The 24,816-nt window shown below is 41.8% G+C and overlaps 1 protein-coding gene across 3 annotated transcripts in view; it reads left to right on the forward strand.

Moving 5' to 3' along the window:
• KCNC1 (potassium voltage-gated channel subfamily C member 1) overlaps nucleotides 1-24,546 on the forward strand; it is a 151,407-nt gene extending 126,861 nt beyond the window's left edge. Inside the window, exons 2-4 of one of the 3 annotated variants that reach the window (XM_024210439.2) lie at nucleotides 1,158-2,091; nucleotides 21,480-21,668; nucleotides 24,482-24,546. In XM_024210439.2, coding sequence (XP_024066207.1) covers nucleotides 1,158-2,091; nucleotides 21,480-21,668; nucleotides 24,482-24,546 — 1,188 coding nt within the window. Of the gene's footprint in view, nucleotides 1-1,157; nucleotides 2,092-21,479; nucleotides 21,669-23,667; nucleotides 23,805-24,481 lie in introns of those variants that run through there. The other 2 variants (XM_024210438.2, XM_024210437.2) reach the window with 2 other exon arrangements.
• Nucleotides 24,547-24,816: the final 270 nt, after the last annotated feature.

The raw sequence follows: 24,816 nt of genomic DNA on the forward strand, positions 1-24,816 counted from the left end.
TTGCTAAATCAAAATGCCATCTGGGGATTAGGCAGAGAAAATGGAGTTATTGAGAGTTGTACATTTTGGGTCTCATCCTCTACTCAGTTACACTGGCATAAATCAGGAGTAAGTCCAGTGATAAAGCTGGGGTAAGTGAGAGCAAAAGTGGACCAAACAAATATTCAAACTCTCCTGTGGCCTTGGGAGGATGTTCCCACCTTCACTGTGACATGATTAAACAAGAAATAATGTAGCAGCTTGGAAAAAATTAATCTGCTTTTCGAATGCATGCTCACATTCTGATGGGAAACAAGGTAATGGACCAGATCCTTAGCCAATGTAACTGGACGCCACTCCCCTGAAGCCAATGAAACTGTGCCAATTCATACCAGCTGAGAATATGGCCCTATATTTTTCTCTCTTTCTGGGAAAGGTTTGGAAAAGATGGCTGAGGGGTTTAATGGTGAAGAATCTTACAATAGTAGGTGTTAGTGTGACTTGTGGCCAGTCCTCTGCATGTTTTGCTGGCTCTGGTGAGGCCATGACTTTTCAACACAAACCAGTGGAACTTTGCTGCCCATCATTCTGTAATATCAGATACTGCCCTCTTCTGGGGACCTGCAGAAGCCACCATTAATGTCAACATTTAGCAGCAGCTACCACACAGTGAGATCTGGAATGCCACAATTCCTCCTTAAACTTAGAATAGGAAATAACTGTTACACCTCACACAAAAGAAAGTGGTAACTGTTAATAAATGTTGACTTTTTTATGGCAGCCACTGTAAATCTTGCATTTAGAGCAAGTGGATTCTGAGAGCTAGTGGGTCTTTTCCATCAGTAACTTCAGCAGGCACTGAGACACAATTCAGGAAGGCATCCCTATTTGGGGCAGCATTTAAGCATGTGCTTAACTTTAAGTTCTATTGAAGTCCATGAGACTTAAGCACATGCTTAAATGTAAGCATATGCTTAAGTGCTTTAAGGAATCAGAGCCTGAGTGCGTGATTGTCTTTGCAGCTGAAGCGTGATGCCTTAAATCCACAGGCAGAAGGCACTACAGCTGTTAACATCTTCAGTTGTAATAATCCAACAGTTTTCTGTGTGTGTTTCAGAAACAAATCCCTTGTACTTTATCTACCGTTTAACATTTCTCTTGTGACTTTCCTTCAACAGTACGTGGCATTCGCCTCCCTCTTCTTCATTCTGGTCTCCATCACCACCTTCTGCCTCGAGACCCATGAGAGATTTAACCCCATCGTGAACAAAACAGAGACTGAATTCATTGGCAATGACACCCATGTGCGATACTACAGGGAAGCGGAGACCGAAGCCTTTCTGACCTACATCGAAGGCGTCTGTGTGGTCTGGTTTACATTTGAGTTCCTGATGAGAATCACTTTCTGCCCAAACAAGGTGGAATTTATCAAAAACTCTTTGAACATCATTGACTTTGTGGCCATTCTGCCTTTCTACTTGGAGGTTGGACTCAGTGGCCTGTCTTCCAAAGCTGCTAAGGATGTCCTGGGCTTCCTACGAGTAGTCCGGTTTGTGCGAATTCTGCGAATTTTCAAGCTGACCCGCCACTTTGTGGGGCTGCGGGTCCTGGGACATACTCTCCGTGCCAGCACAAATGAATTCTTGCTGCTCATCATATTCTTGGCATTGGGCGTCTTAATCTTTGCCACGATGATCTACTATGCTGAGAGAATAGGTGCTAAACCCAATGATCCTAGTGCCAGTAATCATACACACTTTAAAAATATCCCCATCGGCTTTTGGTGGGCTGTTGTCACCATGACTACCCTGGGCTATGGAGACATGTATCCTCAGACTTGGTCAGGCATGCTGGTGGGGGCTCTCTGTGCTCTTGCAGGCGTGCTGACCATTGCCATGCCTGTCCCCGTCATTGTGAACAATTTCGGAATGTATTACTCCTTAGCTATGGCTAAGCAGAAGCTACCAAAGAAAAAAAAGAAGCATATCCCGAGGCCACCCCAGCTGGGATCCCCCAATTATTGTAAATCTGTCGTAAACTCTCCACACCACAGTACTCAGAGCGACACATGCCCACTGGCCCAAGAAGAAATTTTAGAAATTAACAGAGCAGGTAGGAAACCTCTTAGAGGAATGTCCATCTGACCTTTAACCTCCATACCTTGTAGAGATTTAAGATTCAGTCAGACTGCTTTCTTAGAGCAATGGGTAGCACATTTATCCATTATAGTCCCACCACCACACATTGAATATCATGTGTGAAGTCTAGGTTGCGGGGACAAATGGCGCAGGGGAGGCTGCTCAGCAAAATTAAGGATGAGAACATACTCCAGGAGCCTTAACTTTGGTCCTGGTCAAGGGAATACATGGTTCAAGATATTTTTGAAGAGCAATTACATCTAGTGGAAAAATTTTTTAGCATTCTACAGCCATGTTGCTGGACTCTATAGTGCATCATGGAGGCACCTGAGAGCGGAATGCTTCCTAGCAGAACAGGAGCTGAGTACGCAGCTCTTACAGAGATTTCTGACACAACGGAGTCAGAATTTGAAAAAGCCAGATGTTTTTTAATTTGTTCCCAGCTGTGACCTTTCAGCTGTTTTTAAATGGCAGGTATTGTGCATCTGATTAAAGAAACGAGGTGCCTACTAAGTTGGAGGGACGACTACACCAACATGCATATTCACAAGGCAATCCCATCTCTTTCAGATGATTAACTGCAAAGTAGAACAATAGCTTAAATTCTTGACACTAACACACAATGACTCACTAGGAGACAATTATAGATGTAAGGATGTTAACTCCATAGCATGCAAACCAACCCATTCTATATTACACTAGAGTTTAGCATTTAGAGTTATGAAGAGTTTTGAACTACAGTAGCTAAAACATATTTGCTCCTCATGAAAGCATGGGTTGATGATCTACAGCTCTTTCAACCTTTTAGTAGTAAAGGTTGACTGGAAAAGGGATAATACTGGTCGTTTTTGGCAGATTTGTTCTAAACAGTAATGAATGATAATCTCACAACAAGGTAGTCTTATTTTTTAATTATATGGATTCATGGCAGCAATAGGAGAAAACCCCAATGAGAGTAACATTATAATTTCATACTAATTCCATTTGGGAAGAAATACTAGTCACCATGGAATATATTATAATATCCCATGGCTAGTGGTTAATTATGGGACTATCTCAGTTTTATGAGAATCCTCACATATCACATAAAGTTACAGGGCTCCAATCTGACGATTCAACCCCATAATCTACTCTACCCGTGGAATATCATCTATTTATTTACTGTGTGGAAACAGTAAACTCAAAGTAAATCACACTTAAAATAACACCATAACCATTTTGATAAAGGTTCCAGCTCAGTTGTACAGTGTGCATTCTTCAGCCTGTTACAAAATACTTCCCTCAGCGTGTATTGTGTTAAATAAAACAGGTCACTAATAGAGTGATTCTGACTGAGCTTTAGTCACAAAGAGGCATTTTGAAAGAACTAGCTTTCACCTATGATGGTCTTGTGTTCTTATCATTTTTTACTTTGAAGAAAATTCTGATTTGTCTCTCCTCGTGGGTGAGATATTGTCTCTTCATCTCATAGCCATGCATGTTGATGTCATTGAAAGAAGCACAAAGGAAGTGAGACCTTCCTTTGTGTGTGAATTCTACGATGCCAGTGCTAATTTCTGAAAGGTGGGAGGTAGTGGAAGTTGACTTTGGTTTGGTTTTTTTTCCTTTTGTGCAACTATGTAAAATCCATTTAGATGGTAAAGAGCTTTCATTTTTTCTTTTCTGTTTTAAAACTCTCCCATTGCATCAGGTCGACCACAATTCATGCGATAGACTGTCTCTTTACTATTTTACCCTTCATGCACACGTACGGTTTTATCTGTCCATTCCCCTCAGGTTGCAAATGCTTATCACAAAGTCATCTCCAGGCAAGGAAGTAACTTCCTCATAAGTAGATGCTTTGTGGCTCTATAAATCAGGAGGAAAAGAGGGTGCTCACAAAATGGTGGGTCACATCTGAATGTCACTCCAGCTACCCAGTTGTTATGTGGGCAGGGAGACACCAGACTCGGAGTGGTTTAGTGGAGAGCTAGAGAATGACTTCTTACCCAGAAGTCCCTTGCTTTAAGTTCCTCCAACAACATATCCTGGTCCTTGAACTTTTGAGGACTTGGGGCCCAAGAACTCTGCGAGTTCAATTCAACTCCACACCGGTATCCTGAGAATACGTGTAACTTTGGTTCAATGTGGAACTGTTTTGGTTCAATGTGGATCAGCTCTAATGTCAGCTGTTGCTACAGTACATATGAAGTACTGATAGTGACAGCAAATTATCCATTTCTGCAATAATTGATTAAAAGAGTCTATTTATTTATATATATATATACATATATATATATATTTCAACAGCCCTATAACACACTTGTACTTCAACTGATGGAGATGGGCTCCGTAACCATGTTACTGGAGTTCTGATTCTGATCGCCACTATGCACCACTGATTGCAAAAATATTAGCCTTATATTTTAGCTTCCTATAAAGGAAAAGGTGTATGTGTGTGAGAGACAAAGAAAGAAAATCATAAATCAGATCAGAGGCGCACTGTTAAAAACAAGCTCTGCACAGCCTTGTCTCCCCATCAGAAAGGCCAGTGCATTAATCCATCTTGATACTCACTTTCTAGAGTAATCATGTACTCCTAGGTACTGTACTGTGTGTGAAACTTAGCAAGAGCCTCAGCATTCCGTGGAAATCCATAATGTGCAAGTAATGAATGTTCTACATACTGTAAAACCTTTGGATTAGTCACACTGCCTAGTTACAGACAACCGATTAACTGTGATTAACTAGGAACCCAAAATAGATTATTTAGATCTCTAGCAAGAGATCCACCCCAATTCAAATATTTTCCCTTCAATTTTTATCTGTTAAACTCCAATACAGTTTCATAGCACTTTGTAGGAGATACAAGACAAATAACATGTACCTCTAGCACATTCTTTAAAATATAGCCTGTTTAGTTGCTTATGATTGATACATCAAGTACAGTTATGTCTGCTATTTTTATAGCAATGTGATAAAAATTCACAAGATGGTGAAACGGGGGAAATGGTCCCACCTGTTACAGTAGCACTCTACAGAACAGTGCCCTCTTATTGGCAGATTCAGAAGTATGCACTGGACCAAATGCTGTTCTCAGTCTTGTGCATGCAACACACTGAAGTCAACAGAATTCTGAGGGCCAGATTCTGATACCTTTACTCAGGCTGACCCTGAAAGCAGAAGTTAGCCCCTAATCTATGACTCTGAATAGCTCCTTTGTGTGATGACATGGCTTTCTGGCCATTCATAGTCTGGGACTCCATCGTTCACACAGGGGGGTCTTAAGTGGAAACTAGAACTGGTCAGAACATTTAAAAATGTTAAGAAAAATGAGGGGGCAATTGTGAACATGCCATTATTTCTCCTCCCATTTTCTGCCCTGCTCTACTGGAAGTGCTACTGATGTAGATAAGAGATGAGCTATGCAATAGAGACTCTCCTAGGAAATGCCCGTGACAGAACATACACATGTTGGGTTAATCATTTACACATCCAGGCAGTGATTCTCCACTGGACCTAAGCTCAGGAATGTAAGGGAGGGTGCTGCCAAGGAACCACTCGTGGCTCCTTGATTCTCAGCTGTCTGGCTGTGGCTTAAATTAAATCATCGAGGGGAGGAGCTTTAACTGATGCCACTAATGCAAGGTGGCTCTAAACCAGTGACAAACTGGTCACAGCAGAGCTTTGCTCTGCCACACTTCCCCTCTTGGCAACAACTCACCATTTCCCTGTCTCTCCTCTCCCTTATGTTTGGCAGGGAGGAGGCAGCTTCTGGGGCAGGTGGTGTGAAGCCATGGCAGCAGCTTGAAGCTGGCAGTGATTCCCCCTGTGCAAGGGGAATTCCCCAGGGACAATCTCTGGTCACTTTAAATTCACTTTCTGCCACTTACGTAGCAAAGGGATCTCGGCAGATTGGAGAATTGGACCCAAAATGAAACAAAGGAGTAAATTTCACCCATGACTAGCTTGACTGTAAAACTACTTGAGACCCAGACTTGATATATGCTATATACTCTATAGGCCTAGTTGCCTATGCCTTTAAAACAAGCATATGCCTTTCAAGGCCCTGACCCCACCAAATAAGATTCTGTTGCTATTTACTATTTGTATTGCAGTATGACCTAGCGGCCACTGTCAAGATCAGGGACCCAATGAGAAAGAAAGAGATAATCCTCTACCCCAAAGACTTACAGTCAAACTGACCAAGAAAGGCAAGGGTGGGTAGAAGGAAGTATTATCTTCATTTTACATAGTGGTATTTGGGAGAACATGAGATTAAGGTGACTTATCCAAGGCCATGCAGGAAGTCTGTATCAGAGTTGGAGACTGAGCTGAGATGGCCTGAGTCCCAGAAGCCTGCCCTAACAAAACAAAAAAAAGTCAATTAACAACAAATAGTAATAATAATAGTAGTAATCTCTTGCACTTGTATATCATCCAAGGATCTCAAAATGCTTTGCAAGCATTAGGTCTCCTAACTAGAGCTGCATGAAAATCAAGTGAACCCAAATCTGAAAACAGAAATGAACCTAAACTGTTCAGCTTTACCGGGATTGTGCCCAAAGCCACATTCTACCCCACAACGACACAAAACTCAGCCCAAGATCACAAACATCTGCAAAACAGGCCCAAGTTTCAGGTTGGTGACAAAGCCTCAAAATAGGCAAAACAAATCTCCAAACTACTTGGTCTGGGGTTTTGTTATGAAAATTTCACATGAATCTCCTCGTCCTCACCCCAGTGTGCCCGCCCAAAAGATGTGCTGGCTTTATGGTTATGTCCTACAGTATCCGTAGGAAGAGGTGGATGATGCTGTTTGCCAATCTATAATAGTGGGTCTGGAATATTAATAGAATCCATAACTCCACTTGATGTCTGTAACATCGCCTGCACTTTGATGCCACAAATCAGCTGCACTCAGACGGAAACAGAGAATGACCAGAGTTAAGCACCTAAAGAAAAGGAGATGGGTGATTTTTGTTCCCTCACACGCGAAAGGATCTACCCAAACCTTTTCTCTATATTAGGAGTTCCTATACATACACATAATTTGAAGGGAGACATTGCAGGTGCTTTGACGCTGCTGCAGAACTCTGAGATAAGGATTCCCTCCACCCTGAGTGCTCAGCACACTGCCTTTATTTGAGCTATGGTCTAGATAGAGAGTATCCCTGGGTGTATGTATTGTGCACTCTGGGTGACTTCCTTGCAGAATTGTAAACAATGAAGGCTGAATTCTCCACTCAAGGCAGATCTTGGGAAACCAGGCTGTTGCTGAGAGCAGTGTCGGGGAAAGGATCGCAAGGAAATCCAGGGCTGGAGAGGAACAAAATAAACCAACACTCCATAGCTAGTGCACCACCTTTACATCTGCAGTAGCCTTTGCAGTTGTTATGCTCTGTTGCTGAGAGGGAGAATGACCAGTACCCATCCCCAAACTCTCCCACTCTCTGCATGGGATGGGACAAGACTTGACCCTAAGAATTTTTTATTTAATTGTAACATATCAAGAGAGAGCTGATCTCCATTTATAAATATGATTTGGGGCTCCCTTTGGGTTCAGATTCATTTTTATCAGTGGAAACACTGTCTAGAAAAGTTGATCTAGGCTTAATTTCTTCTCCCTCCCCCCCCCCAAATAAACCAAATAACCTGCACTCAAAAAACATACTGCCTCTGATTTTCAGAAGTGCAGAGGTCCCATAACTCCAGCTGGAGTTAATGAGAGTTGCAGGTACTCAGTGGTTCTGAAAATCAGGTGTCTTGTCCACTAGTTGCAGTTTGTGATCGTAAGCAGGTTTTATGCAACCTACACTGCACATTTGGAAGATACAAGTGCAATGAATTTGTGGCCGTATACATACCCATACATATCATGATGGTCCACTAAACAACAGGTTTGCAACAAGGGGAATAGAACATTCCACTCAAAATACCACTCGAGATAAAGAAGAATCTCAATTGACTGTAGTAGCGTTGCTGTTTCTATCCTTGCTGTAGGCTAGCCACTAGATAATACATAACCACAAAGAACTGAGCAGTTCTCATTCACCCCCCAGCAGAAGGCGGTGGTGCTTATATATCCTAGATCAGTGATTTTCAACCCATGGTCTGCAGACCCATGGGGATCCACAGACTATGTCTAAGATTTCCAAAGGAGTCTGCACCTCCATTCAAAAAATGTTAGGGGTCTGTCAATGAAAAAAGGTTGAAAACCACTGCCCTAGATAGACTATTACATTGGGCTGAGTCACAAAGGTATAAGCGGGAAAAGGTCCCCCCCACACACTTCATTTTTGAATTGTAAATGGCCTTTCTAGTCTTTAAAATTCAAACACCATTTAATAATTCCTAATCCCAAATATCAAAATTTGAATATTTATAGAAAAACAGTGCAATAATGATCACCTTGGTGTCACCCAAGATTTAACCCCGGGCCTCCAGCTACAGCTTGAGATAAAAAGACTAAGTCCTCATGACTGGCACCCGTCATGGTCTCATGTCTCCTGTAGGTCATGCACAGAGGCGGTTCTGTAATATCCCTTGAACAGTGGATTCCAATAGCACCTCCTAAACATTTCATTGGGCAATTATCCACCTGTGGTCTGGCTTCCTGTAGTAGCAATAGAACTACAGTATTGTTCTAATTCAGAATTTTAATTAATATAAATGTCATCAATCCATTAAAATTTGAAAGAAACTTAGGGAATTGTGAATGGAATATTGGTCTCCTAGGCCATGGTTCAGGTCAGGGGGACAATGGCTGAAAGTTTTTACCATCCAATGGCTGTTAGGAGGCTTACGTGAAACAAGATGGTTGTCTCAGTCCAAGCTGTAATGGAGAAGGTGTGGCCAAAGCCCCAAGCCACCGGGACCCTTCCTGGCAGACCTAGCTGAGTGGTCAAGTATTGAATAGGAATGGAAGTGGAACTACCCTCTCACCCCTAAAGTGGAGTCTGTAAATCAGATAGGAAAGAAATATGGGGAAGTCTCCTCTACCTTGCTTGTGCTGTACCTTTTCTATGGTTAAAGAGAGGACTTCTGTTTTCAGAGTAGTCAGCTGGGCACTTTTCACATGTACATCATGTACTACATCACTACATCATTCACATGTACTACATGTGAAACCAAAAAATAGCTCTCCCATTATCCCTTAGGTGGCTTCAGCCTTTGCTCTCTGGAAATAAACGGGGTCAGATCTTCAGCTAGTGTAACTTGATATAGCTCCTTTTGGAGCTACACCTACTGGGGGGAAAACACCCCATTGAGGTTGGCAAATAAGTATTATATCCCTTCAACAGATGGGAAAACTGAGACACAGACATCTAATTCTCAGGTCATTAAGCCCACTTTGTGCCAGTCCTCCAGCACAAAGCAGCCTTAAACCTGGCAGATCCAGCTCCTTAAGTACTCCCTCACACTAGGGGGAGCCTCCAATGGCACAGGCCTGCCCTAGCAACTCCTACATCATTCACTAGTGCAGGTGGTGTTACTGGGAGGGAAAGGGTTGAGCATCCCTCCATCTAACTGATCCCCAGTGGCTGGAATTGCCATTCTGGGTCATGGGAAGCCAGATGTAAAATAGAGCAGCTTTTACTTCTGAGCCCTGTTTGGCTGGAGCATAGGCGTTAAATGATTTGCCCACTGCCACGGAAAGAATTGGTAACAGAGATGGGACTAGAACTCAGGCACCTAATGCTATGCTTAGCCAACTACACCACAACCCTCTTACTTTATACCTGATTTAGACTCCATCCAAGCTTTCTCTGTTTGTTACTTCTAAGAAGATTTGCTTTTACAAAACAAGCACAGACCAGAAGTAACCAGTAGTTTACCCATTTCTGCTCTCATTGTTCTTTGCATTCATCCATGCTCCATACCCTACAGATCATCATACTGTATTCTTTATTTTTCAAATCTAAACTAGATCCACAATTTGGTGCTCTAAGATCTTAAGGGAGATGAACTTTACCTAGCGAGGAACCAATACCTGGCTCACCAGACTGAGCTTATATGTTGCACCATTCCCAAATATATGACCTACCCTAGGATCCACTGCAGTCTATGGAATCACTAGGATTTTAATTTGACTCACAAAAGTACAGGATCAGTGTACAGAATTGGCGGACCATCTCTAGCAGGGACTGCGATGTACCTCTTTGGAAGGCAGCGCTTCCAGGAGCAACACCTCTCACCATTGCATTATACACCTTTCCAATGGTCTCTTCAGAGCAAGAAGCACTTGATCTAGTCATGCTCCTGTACCTACTCCCTGTCTCCAAACTATCAACAGACAGGAAGCCAATATGCTGTCACCTCACTTCAGGAAGTAACGCCTCTTGAAGGTGATATTCTCTGACAGTGATGTCACAATGTTGGCCAATCAGGGTTGTCTGAGGCGGTCACCTTATTCACTGAAGTACCTTTATTGGGGGACAACCTTACCTGGAGGGACCCATTTCAACATGGTGGTGAGTAAATATTCAGAGGTAGGTCGGGTTTGAGGAGCATCTGGGAATTTGTCTAGTATACTAAATTTCTGCTGTAGAGGAGACAAATTCTGCTCTCAGCTCTACCAACGTAAAGTCTGTTGGTGTGACATCTACTCAAGAATACTTCAGAATAAGTTTTAAAATATACAGTAAAATAATATTCAGGTGTTTGTTAAAGATAACTACATCTGACTCTATACAAAGCATGAAAATCTTGGGGTAGCTAAAATTAAATTGAGTTGCTGTGTAGGAACAAATGAATTCTTTTACATGTTCTTCACATTTTCTCTTTCTCTTTTCTCTCTCTCTCGTTCTGTTTGTTAACATTTACTTGTTATTACTGTATGTTGCTTGCAACTTGTGTATGTTACAGACTGTCACATTTTATTCTGTGAAGTTTTTCTCCAATCCCCATCAACCTGAGCTCCATATTGGGCAGCAGAGGAGATTACAATACTGTTCTTTAAATGCAAAACGACAAGGAATGTCACAGACTATAGGTAACTCCATTGAGGTTGTCACACAAGGTATTAATGCAAAGAGTAAGTACATGATGCAAGAAAGCACTATCTAGCTAATGTGCTATTTCTTTCAGATAGTCTGCATGGAAAACTATTAATTTTCATTGCTCTCCAGCAGAAAATTTCCCAAACCTATTGGCTTAGAGACCTGCTGTTTTAAAAATCAGTGGTTCCCATCTTAGCACATCATAGTTCATTTTCAAAGTCTCAAACCCACACTCTCTGTGCTGTACTTCCATCCATACCCTCCAAGCCATCATTTCATTGTCAATTGCTTGTGGCTTATTATATCTTCTCCATCATTCTTTTTATAATCTAATGTAGTTATATCCCTTGCACTTTGAGGGCCTGATTTAGCAATGACAAAAACAAACCTCTGTGCCTGCGATCCATGTTTCTGAATCCTACCCAAGGGTCTGGAGCCCCAAAAAAATATTTTATTTTTGTAGCCTAGCATGGTCTAGAGTGGAAGTCAAATGGATATTTTGTTGAATCAGGTCCTGGCTGAGGCTTTTGGTTGCCGCCTGCATGTTATTTGTGGGGTCTGGACGGGAATGATAAAAAGAGGCTGAGAGGTATTTTTGTGTTTTTTTTTTCTAGAGAAACGGTATTAGGTTTATTGCTTCTAATCTCACTCTTAGTTGCAAGTGAGATATATTTTATTTCAAGCTCACAATTGCCCAGACACTAAAGCAGCAAGGTTGTATTTTTATCAATTCATAATTTATTCCCATAACTCCTTATTCTATGGCATGCTCTGACCCTCCCGTAAACTGTGGGGAAACACAGAAGAGTGCACCGGCAGAAGGGAGGGGCATGGCAAAACAGACAATTCCACCAATCAGAGATAGTGGGTTTCTCAGGTGCTCAGCAGCTCCCAGGATTTGGTCCTACATTTTTACTGGTCTCTACAATCTCCTCTGGAACTTGGATTGATCACTTTTACACAAAAAAGGGCCGTTTCTTAATAGTTCAGCACAGGCAATGAGAGGAGGATGGGAGGTAAAGTTGGCTTCAAGTCACCATTTACGTTTTCCCTAGTGTGGGGATGCCTAAAGGTTTGCCTAGCCCCCACCATAAGCTACAGCAGTCTCAGGGCTGCTTGAATTTGCAATCAACTGCCTAAATGACCGCGTGGCTGAGAATAGCCAGAGCACGGCAATTCTCCAGCCACACCCTCTCCTTCCTAGCCATGCCCCCAATGCTGGTGGCTGCTGGGGATGTGTCAGAGTCATTACAGCCAGGGAATCCTCCTACACCAGGGGTGTTCCCTGCTGGACATATCCATCCTCTCTATAAATACATCAGAGGGATAAATACCAGGGAGAGAGGGGAGTTCTTTAAGTTAAGCGCCAATATGGATACAGGAACAAATGGATATAAACTGGCCATCCACAAGTTTAGGCTTGAAATTAAACAAAGGTTTCTAACCATCAGAGGAGTGAAGTTCTGAAATAGCCTTCTAAGGGAAGCAGTGGGAGCAAAAAACCTGTCTTTCAGACTGAGCTTGAGATGTTCAGGGAGGAAAGGGTATGATGAGACTGCCTATAATAGCATGTAGCCTGTGACTGTTAGCAACATAGACCTCCAGTGGCCGGTGATGGGATATTAGATGGGGAGGGCTCGGAGTTACTACAGAAGATTCTTTCCCAGGTGTCTGGCTGGTGGGTCTTGCCCACATGCTCAGGGTCTAACATGGTCAGTGGTTCTCAACCTATTTACCATTGTAGGCCTCATCCAATATTACCTGTATAGATCTGAGGATGTCACATAGGTCACAGCTCTGTGCTGATTGGGCCACAAGTGGCCTGCGAGCCGCAGATTGAGAACCACTGGAACAGATCGCCACATTTTGGGGTCAGGAAGGAATTTTTCCCAAGGTCAGATTGGCACAGACCCTAGTGGTTTTTCATCTTCCTCTGCAGCATGGGGCATGAGTCACTTACAGGTTTAAACAAGTGTAAATGGTGAATTCCCTATAACTTGAAGTCTTTAAACCATGATTTGGGGACTTCAGTAACTCAGCCAGAAGTTTGGGATCTATTACGAGAGTGGGTGGGTGACTTTCTGTGGCCTGCGGGGTGCAGGAGATCAGATTAGACTATCACGATGGTCCCTTCTGACCTTAGCGCCTATGAATCTATTGTGGCCTTTTTACACTGCCAGAATGGTGTAAAGGGGGGCCATAACGTAACAGTCAGGCCATAGATGTTCAGTGTAATGGTCCCTCCTCCAGTCATAGCATTTCAATTAGATTTACCTTCTCTGACGCAACAGTGCGAAGAGGCTAAATGCTGAGCAGCTGCTTCAGCAATGGAGATTATAGGCAGTGTTCATCTAAGAGATGCTGTATGTTGGGAGTAGTGCAAAGCGTCAGGAGCTGAAGATCAGCACGCTTGCCAGAACTGAGATCCAAAAGAGCGTTAGTAATTGTTTGAGTCCATCCCTTGTGGGACCATTCACAGGCTATACCCATGTCTGCGTGGTGCCCCCCTTGAAGTCAAGGCTATCAAAACCCTGCAGTGTTCTGGGCAAGTTGGGATTCACCATCTGAACCCCACAGATTTGGTTTGCAAGGGCTGGAAGATTTGCTTGGAGGTTTCAGTTAGACTGGACACCCTCAACAAGCAGATCTTCATCTTCCAAGTAACTAGTATCTTCCCAGCATTAGCCCTTCCCTATAATCAGTCAGTTCTTCCCCCTCCCCTCCCCATCACCACATCCAGACCCAAGACCCCTTTTCTTACCTTGATATAGGGCAATGTCTTGCTGCTTCCCCTTCTGGGGCCAAGAGGACCCCTCCGCTGCACCTCTGGGTCTTTGTGGGGTGCCAAGCAGCTGCTCCTTCAGCAGGCTTTGGTCTTTGAGGAGTAGATGTGCGTACAGAGGATCACTGTCCCCTTCAATCCTTGAACAAGGGCAGGATATGCTGCTCCCTTCTCCAGTAGTTTTGTGCGAGCTGAAGAAACAGCCCTATGTCTCCTGGTACCTGGCTCTCTAATCTAGGGCTAATGAGGCCCCAGATACTTTAGCATAATAGTAAGGGAGCCCTGGCGATGCTCATGCCCTGGGAGAGACAACCCATAAATCTACCATGCAGGATTTCCTTGGCTATCATGCTAAGAATTATGGGAGCATATCTCAGCCCCATTTCAGTTGAAGTGGCCCATTCACATTGCACCACAGGTCAGGAAGATGGCACCCTTTGCCTGGCAGTTAAATCCTATAAGGGTTGGAGAAGGCAACAACCCACAGTGAGTGCCCTTTCAATCCACCCAACCCCACAGCCTCTGCTATTAGGGAAAGTGGCCACTTCACAGCTCTGAAGACAGGAAAAGGAGGGAGCCACCCAATCCCCACAAAACCCCCCTACACCTCCTGAAGACATTAAGATAAGAATGGTTCTGTTGGTTGTTATTGGGTAGTTGTTGGGGGCATGGAGAAGTTTGGCAAGAGGAAAAGAGACTTTGTTTGGGCTTCACAAATGCAGGAACCATCTCTGTATATATTTGCCTGCATTCAGAAGCACAGAGTGAGGCTCATGGATGCACTGACACATTGAGATCTGTGAACAATTGGATCCAGGGTTCAGATCAAGTAGGTCTGAGGCTCAATGCAAATGTTTCTCACAGCTGTAACTCAAGCACAAGCCAACAATGGCAGCGAAGTCAAAGTGGCAGCCCATGAACCTCTGTTTATAGCTCATGCCATTGGGAAGGAGGAGAGCCCACAGATTGGGCATGGCCAGTCTCCATTATAATCCTCTTCCTGCATGGGCAGCACTCAAAGCACAACAGTAGAGACACCACACACAGAGGAGAGGAGATTTGTGTTTTGGCTGGACTGTCAGCCTTGCCTTTGAGTTTCCTGGCAGCTTTTATTAGTTTGTATCATTATCTTTAAATTTCGAAATCTAATTTTTGTCTGGAAAAGTCCTTGGCATTTTAATGGCAGTTTCCTAAAGGGGGTGAGGGGTGGGATGAAGAAATTTAAAACAAGGATCCCAATAAGGTAATGATGAAACAAACTACTTATCTGGGAGATTTGCTGGTGTTTCTCCCCATATCTAAGACAGCTGAGTATTGAGGACTTTTAAAAGCTTGTGTCATTAAATAAGCATTTGAAGGCAGTTTAGTCCTAGGAATGGGGCACTGGACTAGGATTATTCCTGAGACTCACCAGTTGTGTTACATTAGGCAGGTCACTACACCTCTCTGTACCTTCGTTTCCTGATGGGGGAAATGGGGGTCATCACACTTGCTTTCCTTTGTAAAGCAATTGGAGATCTAGAGAAGAAACCTCTCTATAGGCCTGGTCCAAAGCCCACTGAAGCCAATGGAAAGACTCCCAGAACAAGCCCTAGAAGAGCTAAGCACTATGAATTATACCATGATTCAGTTAATAGTCCTAGCATATCCATTATCTGATAGAAAGAGCTTCTTTGGTGCTCTTGTATTCCCATAGTAATACAGCATTTTGTTAGATATCTTAATCTGGGGGTATATCATGCTACAGATTTTTATAAAGAACAAAATCTAAGTGGCATTCTATGTAAAACAATGTTTTTATTGCAGTAATGCTCTAGGAGCCCCAGTCATAGACTGGGGGCCCAATGTGCTAGGTTCTGTACAAATGCAGAACACCTTTTTGGTCCCTGCTCCAAAAAGCTTACAATCTAACACGAGACAACAGGCAGAATATGGTTCCCTGGTATTGCATTCTTCCCTGAGACCAAGCATCTTTCCTTGAAAAGGTCACTACAATTTCCTTGGCTTCAGGTTTTATTATTAACATGAAACCCGATTCTGCTCCCATTGAAATCCACAGGAGTTTTGCAATTGGCTTTAATGGGAACAAGACCAGGAGCATAAAAACTGGCCCCGCTTTGCCCAATGGTTTACTAATATTTAGGAACTATTTGACAAACCTTGGTCCTGTTTGGAGAGAATTAGGGCAATTTGAAAATATTGCCCCCATGTCGCCCATGTCACATCTCCAGTTTCGTCAGTGGAGATGACCTACTAATATCAGGACTTAAGCTGGCCCACAAAGCCTACAGTGCACATTTCAGTTAACTGTGAAGTCATTTTGCATCCTTCACATACAATTTTTAAAAAAAAAAAACTTAAACGGATGGAAAAAATAATTTGACCTAGGCTGATATTGCCAAGTTTAGCCTAATGCACATTTTTGGAACAAATATGTATCCAAAAATATAAAACAGAAATGATGCTACAGGCATCACTCCCATCACTTGAACGGTGCAGGATCAAGCCCTAATTCATTTAGTTGCCTTACAGTAAAATCACAGTCCACTTTATACTTCTAAAGTAAAGTGTGTATTTAAAGTAAATGCTGGAAGTGACATTTGGGCCAAGTTTAGTTGTACACTTAAGCTCTGATCCAACGCTCACCAAAGTCAATGGCAAGACTGCAGTTGACTTCAGTTGACTTTGGATCAGCCACTTACTCCTCACTTACTCTTCACTCCCAGTGAAGACAGTGGGAGTTTTGAGTATTAAGTTATGTATAGATTAGGCTGAAATTTAAATTGCTGCATGTAAATCCATTACTGATATGTACACTATCTAAAAAAAAATATGATAATTCAGTCCCCCATTCACAGAAATAGAAATCTACTTCCTTCCACAGTCATTTCTGTCCATGACATCCCTTTCTCCCAAATATAGGCCAAATTGTCATCTGTGATCAGCACTGCAATTTTAATTACCACAGTGCAGATCTCAATGGCATAGCCTACATGTCTCGTGTGTAGCACTGCCATTGACATCAACACAAGTACTATGGGTGGAACAGGTTTCAGAATACACAGAGAGATCCGTAGCTCAGATTGCAGAAGAATGATTTGCCCACAGTTCCTTATCTTTAGGAACCTCCTGAAATGGAAAGAAAACACTAAAGTGGCTATTATTCAACAATGTGCATTTATAAATCATTAAATGCTCCAAGAGTAGCAATCGGGGATACAGGGTCAGAGGCAGCCTGAAACCAGGTGGGATGTATGGGTGTCACTGAAGCCATTATAGGTCCAGTCTCATATGGGAAGGTCTATGACCTCTGAAAACTCTTGTAACATTTGAGTAAATTTAATGCTAATGAAAGCAAGAAACTAACTATGCTTAATTGTATCACATATACTGTGGGCAGTTTTTGTACACGTTTCCTCGCATAGCTTTGCCATGCACCTCAATCTTAGTTTTCAATACCTCTTCCACTGAGTTCTTGAGCAGAGATGTAGGGATGATTTCATGACATGAACAACCAGGAATGGGAGTGATGCTCTCAAATTCATTTTCACTTGTGACCTGAGCTGGAGGCAAGGCCACAGCCTAATACCATGAGGCATGAGTTTTCTGTATGCGTTGGGAGTGCTGTCTTTCAGATGAGATGTAGTGCCGAGGTTGTGACTATTTGTGCTCATTGACAATCTCATATTGTTTTTGGAAACAGTAGGATATTAACTCCAATGCCTCAGCCAAATGCCAACTTGAGTAATTTTGCCTAAATTCTCTCTGTAACTACAATTGGATGAGGCATGCTTCACATCCTGGCTGTGGTGTGTGCTGTTAAATAGTGACGTGTTATACCCAGGACGTAGCTGCATTTTAGTGGTGGATGTAGTGCTCCATGGGTTTAGTTTGCATTTCAGCTTGTACTTGCAGAGTGCTTTAGAGTGTTTGAGGGTGCTATCTAAATGATTGCTTATTATTAGATACGAGTCTGAGCCACACAGTTCTGATCTGGAGGATACAAACTTTCCTAATGTTCAGATACACAGTTTTGGTTCAGGACCATCTCTAATAATTAATATAATAAGAACATAAGAATGGCCGTACAGGGTCAGACCAAAGGTCCATCTAGCCCAGTATCCTGTCTAACAACAGTGGCCAATGCCAGGTGCCCCAGAGGGAGTGAACCCAACAGGCAATGATCAAGTGATCTCTCTCCTGCCACCCATCTCCACCCTCTGACAAACAGAGGCTAGGGACACCCTTCCTTACCCATCCTGGCTAATATCCATTAACGGACTTAACCTCCATGAAAGTATCCAGTTCTCTTTTAAACACTGTTATAGTCCTAGCCTTCACAACCTCCTCAGGCAAGGAGTTCCACAAGTTGACTGTGCGCTGTGTGAAGAACTTCCTTTTATTTGTTTTAAACCTGCTGCCCATTAATTTCATTTGGTGGCCCCTAGTTCTTGTATTATGGGAACAAGTAAATAACTTTTCCTTATTTACTTTCTCTACATCACTCATAATTTTATATAACTCTATCATATCCCCCCTTAGTCTCCTCTTTTCCAAGCTGAAAAGTCCTAGCCTCTTTAATCTCTCCTCATATGGGACCCGTTCCAAACCCCTAATCATTTTAGTTGCCCTTTTCTGAACCTTTTCTAATGCCAGTATATCTTTTTTGAGATGAGGAGACCACATCTGTATGCAGTATTCAAGATGTGGGCGTACCATGGATTTATATAAGGGCAATAAGATACTCTCCGTCTTATTTTCTATCCCCTTTTTAATGATTCCTAACATCCTGTTTGCTTTTTTGATCGCCTCTGCACACTGCGTGGACGTCTTCAGTGAACTATCCATGATGACTCCAAGATCTTTTTCCTGATTCGTTGTAGCTAAATTAGCCCCCATCATATTGTATGTATAGTTGGGGTTATTTCTTCCAATGTGCATTACTTTACATTTATCCACATTAAATTTCATTTGCCATTTTGTTGCCCAATCACTTAGTTTTGTGAGATCTTTTTGAAGTTCTTCACAGTCTGCTTTGGTCTTAACTATCTTGAGCAGTTTAGTATAATCTGCAAACTTTGCCACCTCACTGTTTACCCCTTTCTCCAGATCATTTATGAAAAAGTTGAATAGGATTGGTCCTAGGACTGACCCTTGGGGGACACGACTAGTTACCCCTCTCCATTCTGAGAATTTACCATTAATTCCTACCCTTTGTTCCCTGTCTTTTAACCAGTTCTCAATCCATGAAAGGACCTTCCCTCTTATCCCATGACAACTTAATTTACATAAGAGCCTTTGGTGAGGGACCTTGTCAAAGACTTTCTGGAAATCTAAGTACACTATGTCCACTGGATCCCCCTTGTCCACATGTTTGTTTGACCCCTTCAAAGAGCTCTAATAGATTAGTAAGACGTGATTTCCCTTTACAGAAACCAAGTTGACTTTTGCCCAACAATTTATGTTCTTCTATGTGTCTGACCATTTTATTCTTTAATCTAATTTTATTCTAATTTAATCTAAACCCCAATGCAGCAATGAGCTCCACACTGAAAACAGTGGGGCTCTGTGCAGGTGTAGCTGTCCCCCCTGCACTTGACTCATTGTAGCATCAGGGCCTTATCCTGTAGCTGTGAAGGCTAGTACACTAACCCACTGCATTGCTGATCCCCTTAAGGAATAGCAAAGTTCACAGTATATATCAGTGTGAGTTTTAAAGAAGCAGCTCAGTATCATGTGATGTCATGGTTATGAAGGTAATTGTGTGGTTTTTGTGCAAAGTAAACAGGAGCATGAAATATACGTATATTATTCACACACAGGAATTGCAATCAACCTATGCCCCGAAACTTCAGAAACCTGTTCAAATTAGTCATCATTAATTTCAGAAACTATCTTTTGCTTCTGTTAGTGCGTCTGATGTATTAATAAACCTAGTTGGTCAAAAAACAAACAAAAAACCCTACCACTACCATATTCTATGGGGAAATGAACTGATCGCTTCTGCAGGAAGGAAAAAAAGGTACCAGTAGGAGGGTTGCAAAATGGAGTTGATTATGTGGGGAAACACTTTATCTGCTTGGGGGGAAAATCAAGACATGAAATGCAATTAGCATGTATGTACATAAACAGTGTACATACCATACAATAGTATGCATACCATACATATGTGTCTATATCTGTGCGGATCATTTTATATGGTAATGAGAAGAGTGCTATATTCTCAAAAAGCCCTTACATATTATTTATCCATCATGCCCTTCTGAAACTATTGCTCTGGAAGGTTTGCTCATCCTATTTAATGCATTCTCTCTTTTTAGGGTTTCTATGTAGGCTTGGATTTATTTTCTTACTTGGCCTCAGCGCCACTGAAAAATATATGTCAAAATTGCACAGGGTTTGGAGCAAGTCAGCAGGTGTTTTTGGAAAGGGGGTTGAAATAAAGCTTATCGGTGCATTGTCCCTTTCATTAAGAACTGTAGGATCACCTGCAGTGTGCTCCCTACAATATCTAAATAATAAGCATTGTGCAACCGAGGTTTAGAATGCTGCAAATTTCTGAATTGTACCCACTCAATTAAGCACATAGCTTAGCTCTTGTGTACAGGTTATATTTTGACTGTTTTCCCCTCCTTTTAGCTGAAATGTCCCTATTGAACTGTGCCATATTTTGAGTATATTCTCAATATACTAATTTGCACTTTGAAAACATTTTACAAATCTTGTAAGAGCACTTTAAATTGTTTTATGACTGTGAAGCAAATCACATACAGAAAATATTTCATTCTCAGTCTATCTTCACGGGGACATGTGGAGTAAAGTGGACAAATTTAATGACACATTTTCATTATTTGCAGTCAGAGGGTAAATGTTACTTAATTTATTTTCAAAATCCATGGGCTGCTGTATTGTTTTTCATCTGTAGCATCCTCTGCTGGCATTGCATAAACTGCATATGTCACAGAATAAAACACCAGAAAGTGGATTGTTTTTTAAAATCCATGTTCTGCTGTCACATTCCCATACATGATGTATGCTGTGCGTCCGTCTAAATGTGTACTACCATTCTGTGTATTTGAAAATATAAGCAAAACAAAGCAAACTGTTCAAACTTTGGGGATCTTTTGCCCACGTAATATTGTACAAAGATATAAATCTGCATGAATAGAATTTACTCAACTACTACAATGCAACTCACCATTAACTGCCTCTCCAAAGTTCTATGCGTTTCAGTAGTTTTCATGAGACACAGATCATTCATATGCCATCTTATGTCATGCTAAACATAATCCAGTTTCTAACTGCAGTCTTCTGCTCACAGGACTAGGAACCAATGCAAAGCAGTTTCTGAAACTGCCCCATATATGTGGAAGTACCATAGGTTGCTGTTCTATCTAATGAGATAACGTTTCATTTCTCCTTCCACTTAACATATTTTATTTTATGTTGGTGCAGTGTACAAAGCCACTGTATCTAGGACAAATGTGCTACCTTTTAAGCATCACCATGCTACTCCTTAGCTGTGATCCCGAACCTACAGATTTAACTCTGATAAACAGTTCTTAGTGTTTCAATAGCCTTCTGCTTATATGTTTGAAGATTCGAAACTGAATGGTGAGGTGGCCAAGGCGGCGCTGGCAAATGAAGACTGTCCCCACATAGACCAGGCTATAACGCCTGATGAGGGCCTGCCCTTTACCCGCTCTGGCACTCGGGAGAGATATGGACCCTGCTTCCTCTTATCAACCGGGGAATATCCCTGCCCGCCTGATGGAGGAATAAGAAAGGGTATGTAGCTGAGGTCCTGTAACCACATAGTTAGTGACCTTGTTTAAAAAAAAGAGAGAAAAAGTCATCTACTAGTTATCATGGACTAGTGGGCTTGGTTTAGATATGCACTAAAATAACAACCTGATGTCTGCATTTTGAGTTTTTAATCTATTTCTTTGGGAGAGGAAAGCTGCTAGAGCTACCATGTGCAACTGCAGTTTAGTCTTCCATGTTAGCTAGCTCAGTGAGCTTCAGCGCCCAGTATTCTGCAATGTCCTTAAAAGATTTCATCCTCCAAAGACACATCGATTAATATTTATGACAGCAGTGAAGGCTGCCCATTTGGAAGACTCGTAGATTGCAATGTGCTGTGAATGGCAAACACTTGGTGGGCAAAAATAAATAAATGCCCCAGCAAATACCATGAACCACAAAGTGATTATTCAGCTGCGTTTATACAGCACTTCAGTTAATTTCTTTGTCATGCCTAGCTGTATAATTGAACACAGAGAGAGCTTCATATGGGAGCATTTGTTAGCATAGACCTCTTTTATGACTGGAAAGTAATCTAACTAAAATTGGTTTCCTCTGGTAAACTAATATTTACCATAATTAATTTTTGAAATCCTGACTGCTCCCAGAAGTAATTTAGTTTTACTTAGATAATGGTCAGAATCATACATATATTCAGCAACATTAGGTCCTAAAATAACAAACAAACAAAAAAGACTTCCTGTAATTTTTTTTTATGATAGACTAAATCTTGCCCAAATGGTTTAATCCAAGAAAAGCAAGCAAACCAAAAATGCAGATATCTTTAAGTGCATAAAATTAGAACTACATATGTGCATAAAAGTTAATTGGTAGTGGTTAATTTCACTAAGAGTTATCTATCATTGAAGCAGTGTCCATCACTGGTGTACTGTATAGAGTATATAATATATTCAGTATTTTAAAAAAATGCAAAGATTCTATTACGTAAACCATACCATGGGTATGGGTTTTAGAATTCCCATGTGCCATTGTATGATGGACAACAGTCTATAGTAAATGCCAGTTATAGATAGTGTATGTAATTATAATTTCTAGGTTTATCATTAACAAAGATATAGTTGGACCACTGCACTTTCATATGAAAGTATCTCTGCTAAAATTTACCTTTGTAGCAAAGTGTTTTACCTGATTCTGTATTGGATAAGCACTGGCCATTTTCATTCAGCCTGAGCCAGTTTTGGTTGCTTCAGTGAATCAGGAGAATGCTCCAAATGGCACACCTTTTGGTATGAGGAATGTATAGTTCTCATGATGCACTGCAACATGAAGCAGGCTCTCTCTACTGAATGAAACAGAGGCCGGTTGGCTAAAGAGTAACAAATGTCAGCATATTGTTGGCCTGTTGGAAACACGTTGAGAGCATCTTAATTGTTGTTCCAACTGAATTTCATCCATAGTTTGTGCAACTATGTGTGTATACTAGCTGAGGTTGTTTTTGTGCATGTCTGGAAAAGGATGGGAGTGGGGGGGAAAGGGGAAATTGAATGCATGCAAACTATTTTTTTAAAATGCGGTGAGCAAATGAGTAGTATCTCTATAGCAACGGAACAAATACTGTTTTTTGTTAAAGCTACGAGTCACCTTAATTTTTGCCTGAGGTCCAAATACATGAGTCAGTGGGGGAAAGTGCAATTGAGTTTACACTGAAAAGAAACAGAAAAATCCCTCCACTTGACTTCCCCCCACTCCCCCCCCCCCAGTTGTTTTAAGACAGAACTAGGATACTGCCTACATTATTATACAGTCTGCCCATTCCGGACAAACCATTCTGCTTCCTCCCCTCACCCCCATTTTTTTAACTTCCTCTTACTTACATGGCCTTCTGAACCACGTTGCAAGCGATACTACTCTCAGCATGTCAATGCATGAGGATGCTACTTAACTGGCCACAATGTTGACCTCATTCTTAGCCCATTCTGTTGTTGATCCAATGCTGTACTTTGCATTTTTCTTTTAAATGAAGGTTACGAAATGTCACGGAGCCTTAACAGCATAGCTGGCATAAGCGGAAAAGCGATAGGATTATCCTCAGTGTCTGCGCCCTACAGCTCTCCTAGCCCAGTGAGACGTTCTTGGTCTCCCATCCCATCTATTTTGTAGCATGGATCAGTAGCAGAGAATGGTCTAAAAAGCTTTATTTACAATTAGCCTATGCTATGTTTCATATAATCCAGGTCACTAAGTCTGAAGATGTCATGTCTCACAGTAGCACCTCCTGGGCATGGTGTTACTACTGACATTTGGTGACAACACCCTTAAATAGTATAAAGATGACACTAGGTGGGCATTAAATAGTACTGGTGGGCCATATGCTGCATGGTATTGGTACATAGGATGAAGGGTGGATGCACCAGATAATTTCTTTAATGGTCCACCATGCTGGTATGTGCTTATCTTGGCTAATGGTGGATCCACTGGCTCTTATGGAATGGGTTAGGCATTTAGTCAATGCTGAAACGTGCCAACGATTGAAGATTTTGATTTTCTCAGGATATATTTGAGCCATAGGAACCCTGCAGGAGTTTGAGGAAACAAGCACAGTAGGATGAAACTTTGCATGGGCGCCTATTATAAGTTGAAAGCAATACTCAGATACACTGTAGAGAGGTCTCAGTCGGGCTGACTGCATGGAAAAAAAATCCTGTTGAAGAAGAATATGGCTGCCTCTGCATGTAGCTACTCTACCTTTTCCTCCTTCCTTTAAAACTAAAATGCCAAGCTTGATTTGAAAAGCGCAGGAAAGAAGCTCAAGTATTGATTGTATTCTTTACATGCAGATCTTTGCAAAGAAAGTCCTGTCATTGCTAAATATATGCCAACAGAGGCAGTCAGAGTGACTTGACAAGGCGAGATGGAGATGAACATTGATGGCTAATAAACATCTGTGTGGAACTGTGCAGGCATAGAAGACCTCCTCATTTGGACAAAGTAAACTCGCTCCATGCAGGTTTTAAGGATGATTCTATGTGGTTTCAGAGTTGTACTAGAGATGCAGGCTTTTTCTACGGCCAAAATGTAACAAAACTGTAGAAGATCTCTTCTTCCTTTCTTTTTTGTTTTGTTCATAGCATGAATTGCATGAAGTAAACAAAAACTGCAATTGTATGATTAA

The sequence above is a fragment of the Terrapene carolina genome, unplaced genomic scaffold, assembly GCF_002925995.2.
Source record: "Terrapene carolina triunguis isolate 2854851 unplaced genomic scaffold, T_m_triunguis-2.0 Scaffold715, whole genome shotgun sequence".
Classification (NCBI taxonomy): domain Eukaryota; kingdom Metazoa; phylum Chordata; order Testudines; family Emydidae; genus Terrapene; species Terrapene triunguis.